This window comes from Cynara cardunculus (assembly GCF_001531365.2).
Source record: "Cynara cardunculus var. scolymus isolate 2C chromosome LG 1, CcrdV1, whole genome shotgun sequence".
Lineage (NCBI taxonomy): Eukaryota > Viridiplantae > Streptophyta > Magnoliopsida > Asterales > Asteraceae > Cynara > Cynara cardunculus.
This window is the reverse complement of record NC_037528.1, coordinates 47,983,678-47,993,639: the sequence shown is the minus strand read 5'-3', so window position 1 is coordinate 47,993,639 and position 9,962 is coordinate 47,983,678. Positions and strand designations below refer to the sequence as shown.

Sequence of the window (9,962 nt, the reverse complement as noted above, 5' to 3'; positions counted from 1 at the left end):
GTTTTTACATAAGCTTAGGCAGTGTATCGGTGATGTGCCCAATTTAACCTTCATCACCGATAGGGCTGCCTCTATCGACCTGACCACATGAACTGTATTTCCTTCTACGTACCACGGACTTTGTTGTCGGCATCTGAGCCAAAACCTCTGCCTAAACTCTACTAAAGAGAAAAGGAAACGGTGGATTTTCTGGGAGGCATGCAAAGCTTACCGGTTGTAGGACTTTGAAGCTACTATGGATTTGATGCGACACAGTCTACCTAGAGCCGCTCAATATCTTGAGGAAGTTGGCTACGCTAGATGGGCACGATCGCACTTCGTTGGATTACGTTACAGTGCAATAACGTCCAATAGTGTTGAGTCCGTCAACTCAGTAACGCGGTTTGTACGCTATCTTCCGATAACAATGTTAGTTGAATTTTATCGGACGACATTACAACAATGGTATTTCATACATCGACATAACGGAGGTAAATTCAACCATCCTTTGACTATATGTTTGATTATGTAACATATGCTAATGATATCAAATATCTGCAGCGCAAATGATGAATGTCGTGACTCCTTGGGCGGAGGCCAAATTAGATAAGAGAATACATAGGAGCGCAAATTGGAAGGTATATCCCATTAGCGATTTGTTGTTTGAAGTTGACGACCGCTATAAGAAAGGAACGTGTGATTTGCATGCTAAGACTTGTACATGCATGCAATGGCAACTTTCTGGAATAGCTTGCGGTTATGTGATTTATGTTGCTCGAAGTTTAGATATTCAAGACTGCAGTCAATTCTGTTCTGTTTGGTTCAATTCCGACTCTTACCGTGCAACATACGAGGAGGAAGTCACTCCCCTTCCACCAGAAGCTGAATATGTGTTGCTCAACGAACGTTTGACCGTCCTACCCCCTCCCTTGGACATACAAAACTCAAGCAGGCTACGCAACCGCGATCGTATCCCTTCACGAGATGAGGAACCAATAGTGAAAACTTGCAGTCGATGCGGCCAGAGTGGACATTTTCGATATAACTGTCTGAGTTCGATGCCAGCTTCTAGGCCGACGCACAGAAGTTCAAGTAGTGGTCGAAGATTAGTTAGTTATCCAAGCGATTGTGGTCCATCTGAACCTGATACTACACAAGACTATGTATTTGATACTTACGATTTAAGTAAGTAAATGTACGATTTTTAAGTGTACTTTTGTTGTTCTAATGGGAAATGGAAGTTTGATTTAGAAATGCATGAATATTAACCATCAATACATTGACGAAAAGACTGAAACAACACCATTCAGACGTAACATTAAACTGAAAAAAATCAACGACAACAAAAACATTAATACATAACATTCATGTTAGTTTCCTTCTGGGTAAAGTTGTTGGCAAGACTCGATCCAGTAATGTTTTTCATTGATCATTTCTTGCATCACTAGGTACCCCTTCGCGATGTCTTTCACAATTTTTTCCTCCGCTCGAATCTTCTTTTGCAATTGCTTGATTGCTTTTTTCTTCTCTTCAATAGTGCAAACAATGTCATTTACAAAGAATAAATTTATTATTTGGATTAAGCAAAACGCGTTGAATATAATATCGATGCCATACGTTGACGAAACATCATCTCCTGAACGTCGGTAGGCGTATCACAATTGACCTCTAGTCCTTGCGACAATTGCTCAACAAACATGCAGTAGAAAACCCCACAATCGCCGAGCGGTCCCGTCTGTCGTGGCGTGTCGTCCGAATGAAATATGTTAACAGTCGGTATGTTAATTTTGTCCCCGACCCTTACATAATATTCTATTCTAATAGGAATTCGAGGAGGGACTGCTTCAGCATGTGGATGATTCTAATGGTCTCTTTCTTGAACATGTGCGGCAGACAAGTATCGTATACGGTCAAATGCCATGACCTCAAGTCGAGCTTCCCGGTCACCCAGTGAGCATTCGGTATGTTAATTGGGATGAATACCTGGAAAAATAAGTTGTGAATAACAATTGATACATAAAATATCTTATGTACGGAAAATAATTGAAGCCGTATTCTACCAACCCGGTCGACGTCTCGCCATGACGGAAATGGCTCGTGTCTACCATCGCCCCACATCTTCTGCGACCTAGGCCCAAGCCCTTCGGTGGATAAATTTGGTATCCAACAAGGCGGCATGATGGTCCAACGGTCTGTTGGTCGCCTCTGTCGGAGAAGATAGATGGTCCACGCATCAAGATGCTAAAAATACAGAACAATGAATCAATTATAATTAAATGCGAAAAAAATAGATTTTTTCAATTTATACAAATTTGTGTAATTCTCATACTTTGTTTCCCAAATAGCCTGAACCAAGCTTGCCCAACAGTCGTCCCCAAAACTCCACGTTAGCCTCCAAATACTGGAGGGTTGTTAACCTAACTGAGGTTAACCGACCGGAGTCATACAACTGTGCGACGCTTGCCTCTTCGTCAACGACCTTCTCCTTCTTTTTTTCCCTTTACAAATGCGGTCCAAGGAGAGGAGATCCACCGCGATTTCTTGGTCAATCGCTTCGCAGGCAGGTCGGGCACGGTGGCATCATCTTTCTTAGCGACCAATGGAACGTCGCATTTTGTAGATGCCGCAACATCCATCGGAGGTTGCTGCGACATAGACTGTGTAGGCACAAGCTAATATTTATTAAAAAGTTTATCTAATTTAATTATTGACTTCATAAATAAAAACATTATGAAGGCACAACTTACCGTATCCATTGGGGTGTAGGGCGCCGGTATGTACTGTTTAAGCAAAAAATCAATAAAAATAATTTTTTTTAATATACTTGTTAATTATTAAAATAAAATCAATAAAACCTTAAACATATTTACCGCATCCCATGATGGAAAAGCATCCGGTATATATATCGCCGCATGCGTCATCGGAGGCTGATGCTACGACATCCAATATAAATTTATTGTTTATATAATTATTAACGTGCAAATTTATTGTTTATGTAATTTTTAACATGCAAATTAAAACATCGACAAGAATAAATGCTCTTACGTAGACGTCATGCGGACTACTGTGGTGTGGAGGATTAGTCGTATTTTGTCCACGCACAAATTCAGATAATCTCGCTTCTATTGAAGCGAGCCTCCCATCGACCTGAGCCTGATGTTTGAGCCATTCATCACGCCATTGTGTGTCCATATTTGCAGCTGATGAATGGCGAGTTTGCTGCTCGTACGTAGGTCTTTCAGACGTGTGCGCGGCAAAGGACTGACGTGGTCCCGATGATTGGAAGTCCGCGTCAGCCTCGTTATTATCCGGGTGTCCATAATTATTCCTTTCTATATATTCAATGATGTCTATCCACCATTGGGCCGACTCCTCCAAATATGTCGGCACCAACTCGGTCAGGGCCCGAGAGGATTTCTATAAAAATATAAATTAGTATATAATTTGGAACATAGTTAACCAAAAAAAAAGCCGTCAAATGTTAAAATTATAATCAATGAAACAGACCTTGGCAATGGTGGATAGTGCACAACACTCTTCCCAATTCATCATCTTAATTCGTTGCCATCCAAAATCCCTCGGGAGGGAAGGAGGATAACAAAAATAGGGTCGAGTTCCGGACAATGCCTCCAAGATCCATATCTGGTATGTTAAGAAAAAATTGTTTGTTAGAGAATGTCAAATAATCACTAAATAAGTAGTTTAACATTGTTGTAAAAAATTCACCGACCTTGAAGGCATATATGAAACCGTATAGTGTSTACTTCGAGSGMKGCCAATTGTTGTGTCTGCGCCGCTCGAAAGCATTCTTTATTTGAGGGTATGTCATACGCCATATGTATGAGCCCCACGGGTATCGGTTCCAGGACTCCAGATCGTCAACTAGATGCAAAATCCGATCTTCAATGTTGTGGGTTGGCTTTCGTCCCAGAAAAAATAAGTGGAGCATGATGACCAGGCAGACACGCACTGTGTCATCGTCTGATACATTATTTAAGTCGGACATTTTATTTTTAAAATGTCCGACTTTAATATTACGAAGATTGTTTGGAAACAATCTTCGTATGGAACAGGTGTTATGTGAGGGGTGAAGATCCGACCCAAATCTTAACCCCGTGATCAGACAGAACTCATGTATGCCGAACCGTAGGCTGAACCCTCCGACATTATAATAGATTTCTTCCTTCAGCGAAGAGACAGAGAGGTCCTCACATTGCACCATCCAATTGACAAGACACGAGTCTGAATAGGGGTTGGATAAATCCAACCAAGGGCCGAAACATGTGTTTCTAAACATGTTCAGACGCATGTCGTTGTCCCCAGGTGCTTTTCTAATATCTTTAATTACTGAGGTCTGAGCCCTCAAAGTAAGTAGAGATTCGTATGGCCCCCTGAAATACAAATTTATTTTGTATAAATACATAGATAGTTACATATATGCGTACGGGTTTTACGTAAGTATTTATACGTATATATGTGTACAGGTGAAAACCCGTACGCATATTTACGTAAAAAAAAGCGATATAAAAATACCAATGAAATTTGGTTCTAAAAAAGTTAAAAAATACAACTTCAATGGCGTATAAGTTTTATTAAAAATACCAAAAAACAAAAAAATACCAGGACTGCCCCCTAATTATCATCCGGTTATTTTATAACGAAAAACCGTGAAATTTAAAATTAAATACGTAAAATGACACATTTTATGTGTTTTTCCATTTTTATTAAAAACACCCCTTAATTGGTAAATAAAAAACACAAAATGACAAAATAGAGGTCAAATTTCGTTAATCAGATATTATATCTGATTTACGAAACCCAAAACATATAAAAATAATTTTTGCGTTTCCATAATTATAAATGTTGTATAAAATGGTTATTTTTATAAATTTCCCTTTATATATATAGAGTTGCATTACGTAAAGAAAACGAAATAAATTGCGCTAACATTTATATATATAAAGATTCATTACATAAAAAAAAAACGATATAAATTGTACAAAAATTGAAACTTAACATATATATGTGGATGTATTAAAACACATACACATATTTACCATATATTTACGTACGTTTTACGTACGTATTTTTATACGTATATATACATATATTTTCAAATATCACATATATTTACGTACAAAATGAAGTAAATGAAACTTAACATCTGTACGTATATATGCGTACGGGTTTAAACCCATACGCATATTTACGTATATTTACGTACGTATTTGATACGTATATATGTGTACGGGTTAAAACCCGTATGCATATTTACGTATCTTCACGTATGTATATACGTATATATATACCTACTTACATTTACGTAAAAAAAACAATACAAATTGCAGTAACATTTATATATGTAGATATGCATTATGTAAAAAAAAGCGATATAAATGGTACAAAAATTGAAACTTAACACGTATACTTATATATGTGTACGTATTAAAATACGTACGCATATTTACGTATATTTACGTACCTATTTTTAAACGCGTATATAAATGTATTTTCAAACAACACATATATATTTACGTACAAAATGAAGTAAATGAAACTTAACATCTATACGTATATATGTGTATGTATTAAAACACGTACGTATATTTACGTATATTCACGTACGTTTCACGTACGTATTTTTCTACATATATATGTGTATGTATTTAGTAACGTATGCATATTTATGTATCTTTATGTATGTATATACGTACTTACATTTACGTAAAAGAACGAGAATAAATTGCGGTAACATTTATATATATAGAGATGCATTACGTAAAAAAATAGATATAAATAGGTTCAAAAATTGAAACTTAACATGTATACGTATATATGTGTACGTATTAAAACATGTACACATATTTACGTATATTTACGTACGTTTTACGTACGTATTTTTATAGGTATATATACATGTATTTTCAAACAACACATATATATTTACATATAAAATAAAGTAAATAAAACTTAACACGTATACGTATATATGTGTACGTATTAAAAATATACTCATATTTACGTATATTCACGTACATTTTAAATACGTATTTTTCTACGTATATATGTGAAAGTATTACTAACGTACACATATTTACGTATGTATGTACGTATATATGTGTACGTATGTATATATATACTAGTTGTGTACCCGCGCAATGCGGCGGAAGCCATGAATTTTAACAATTTTGAAGTTCCACTGGTTTTATAAAATAAGATTTAACGATGATATAGTTACACTTGGTCTTTACATATTAATACAATTTGAATAAATAAGAGTTATGGTTCCAATTACAATTATAGTGGTATAAAGTGTAAATTTAAAATTATAAGTTTAAAAAAATCGGTTGTGAGAGGGTGAGTGTATATGAGAGGGTGAGTGTATGTGAGAGGGTGAGTGTATGTGAAGAGAGGAATTGGTAAAAAAGTGATATAAAGGGTATCTTGATCATTTAGTATTTTAAGACTTGAAGACTTTTGTTAAATTTATTTTATAAAATAGTATAGATATATATATAGATATATATATATAGATATATATATATATATATATTAATGAGGGAGGGGGTAGGCTGTGATTGTGTTCTTCAAGTCTTTTCATAATGGGGAATTGAGAAAAAGAAGACTAAAATGAATGGTTTCTATGTATGAGAGATGTACATATATAAATTTTAATATAAAGAAATATAGATATAGATAGATAGGTGAAGGGATTGCTACCGCCACCCTAAACCCCACCTCTTGTCAATTCTCATACATCCCTCCTTCATCATCCTCCTTTCACATCATAATTTTTTAATATATTTTTTAATTTTAAAATTACATTTTACATCCACCTCCATTGTGGCCGCTTTCTTCTTTTGTATTCACTCAGACCTCTGTTTGTCGATGATTGAAGCTTGTCGAAGGTGAACACCAGCGGGAGGAGACTGGCGGAGCGATGGCGGTGGAGGTAAATAACCATCAGATCTTCTAAATGTGAGTTCTTTCTTCTTCTAGGAATGTATGTACTTATCAAGATGAACAGTAGAAAACATACAAATATTACAGCTAAAGACATCATTGCTACTCGTATTTGGGTTTTAAAACCTCCGGTGATGATTTTTGAGGTTGGATTGAGGATTGAAGGCATAAAAATGGTTTATTTGGGTCAAATGAATTGAACCCACAATACCTCAATACCTCAGAGAATTCAGAAAGCAAACATGGGTAGAGAATGCAAACAGTAGGAATATAAAGAGAATTCAGAAAGCAAAATTAAAACCTCAATACCTCAGAGAAATTGCTAGGATCTTGAAGAAGTTGTGAAGAAATCAAAACCTCAAAAGTCTGGTTATATGCACCGAGGAAGGCTTCTAGGTAACCATCCATTTATGCAAAGTTTGCAGCAATTCAAGAAATCATGTGCTGACTTTACTGATTTGGTTTTTGTAAAAAACATACATCAACAAGAACCTGGAAAAGAAGAAGAGAAGAGAAAGCAATTTTGACTTTACCCAAATTGATTTGGCTTTGAAGGATCTTTTCTAGAAGAGGAAGAGAAGAGAGAAAGAAGTCTGAACATTTGCCATTCAATGCATAAAAGCTTGTACCACATGCATGATGAGTTGTAATTAAGAGTTTTTTGAAAATCTTGCATAAAATAGTTGTAACCTATGCTTAGTAACTTGTATTTAAGACTTTGTCTTAAATGGTTATATATGTAGTATAGATATATGTGTGTGTGTACGTATGTATGTATATATGTATATATATATATATATATATATATACCTACTTACATTTACGTATAAAATGAAAAATAAATTGCGGTAACATTTATATATAGATGCTAAAAAAGATATAAATGGTACAAAAAAAGTGGTAAAAATTAGAAATCTTCACGTACAATCCTTTTTAAAGGTTTATCACGGTAGATTGTGTTTACGCGTCGTCTCCTATTTATTAAAACACTCCTTAATCGATATAAACTAAAAGACAAAAGAGTGGTAAAAATGGTGGATCGCACCCAGGATAGATCCGGTGAGGTGGTGACGATCCCCTTAATCGAGGCAAACAGTGTTTGGTTTTCTAAAGTAAATACATGTGTGGCTCACTAAATTTTGGCAATTTTTCAAAAAATGACTATTTTCGTTAATACGTCAGTTATATTGTGGTCGTTTTGATGATTTTCCCTTTTAACTACCATAATATCTTAAAAGTAAATTTTTGAATACTCGAACAGATTGTTGTGTTTTGTTGAATATATCTCATAAAAATAATTATAATAAAATATTATAACATCGAACTCTAATTATGAATGTGAAGCAAATTGAAAAATAAATGAAAGGAATCAGATTTTACCGTGAAATTGTATTCCAAGACCACCGAGTCCAACAACGAGAGGAAGATCCTTGTGACGGTATTTTATCTTTTATAGGTTTGTGAAAGGAAAACGAATCTGCAGAAACATATGGAGCTCCCCCATCTTCCATGACAGAAATTCGTATGTTGTGAGGTCGATCAAAATACTTAGAATGTAAGTGGATATGAAGATCGGAAAAAGGTAGAGCCTCGTCGGAACTGGTTGCCGGAGCCGTTATGGTATGGATACAGCTCCGATTGGCAGTTTGCAGAAGGAACTACAAAGAAGTTTGGGTAAATTGAAGGCTGAAAATGGTGGCTTTTTCAAACGAGATGAAAGAGAGGTGGCTGAATTTATTTCGGTTAAACCTCTTTCAATAATTGTTTGAGAGAATATGAATGTGTTGTGGCTGCGTTTTCAAGGTGAGGTAAACCCCATATATATATATATATATATATATATATATATATATATTTTGTTTCAAATACAACTCGTGGCATTTGTACAACTAATGCAACCCAATAAATTGAGATATTTATGGAAATGATGAGAGTTTATTTATTATGATTTGAATATTTATGGAAAATGAATATGGTTCATTAATTATGATCAATACTTTATATTCAGAAACAATCAAAACTTTTATGAAATCACATATTAATCAAACGAAATGGACGGTTGAGATTGAGTTATATTGGTTGCACAATTGTCAAGGTTTGTATAATAACCAACCCCTCTCTCTCTCTCTCTCTATATATATATATATATATATATAATATATATATATATATATATATCATGTTTTGTATATTGTAATTTTGGTTTTTTACAACACTTTGGATATTAAATACTAATTTCGTTGTCCATTACCTAGGGATCGTTTACTAAACACTTGCTTTGTAAGTGTTTACCATATAAATTTTCTCATCGGATGAACATGAGAAGGGCCAAAAATCTTACCGGGTAAGAGCGATGAAAATGATAGAGTCTTACCCGGGAAGTGATGATGACGACTCTTACCCAGATAAGCGCTTACCCATTAAATTGTTGCATTCGATATGTTTTGATGTACCAAAATTTTACGCATCAAAATAAATTATAGTGTTGACTGCTATCGGTAAGCGTTTACCAGATAAACAATTGGGTAAACAGCCCCTTATTTTCATATTAGAATGGGATTCATATGAGAAACTAGTAATAATTTCATCAAGTCTTGTATGATTTACATAAATTAATGATTAAGGTCCTAAAACTAGTAGATTTTATTAACGTTGTAATTAGGAGGAACTATCTCCTTGACAAAAATAAAACCCGTGCATTGTAAATATATTTTCATTATCAAATAAATATTTACCCATAAAAGTAACTTTTAAATTATACAATTTTAAAAATATCAAAATAAGTAAGATAAAATTATAATACTAATACTTACGTATATGATAATAATAATAATAATAATAATAATAATAATAATAATAATAATAAGTGTGAATATATCATTAATATATAATGTGTGTGAATGCATGCACGATTATATATATATATATATATATACACACACACACACTAGTGGTGTACCCGTGCGATGCAGTCAGGTGAATCATAATTTTAAAACATTATTTTAGTCTTTAATCATGAG

The 9,962-nt window shown here is 34.4% G+C and overlaps 1 protein-coding gene across 1 annotated transcript; it reads left to right on the top strand.

Annotated features, from left to right (window-relative positions):
* Window positions 1–235: 235 nt before the first annotated feature.
* LOC112506893 lies at window positions 236–1,172 on the top strand. The gene is made up of 2 exons (XM_025111219.1): window positions 236–470; window positions 541–1,172. Exons 1-2 carry the CDS (start codon window positions 236–238, stop codon window positions 1,170–1,172), a joined length of 867 nt encoding a protein of 288 aa, XP_024966987.1.
* Window positions 1,173–9,962: the final 8,790 nt, after the last annotated feature.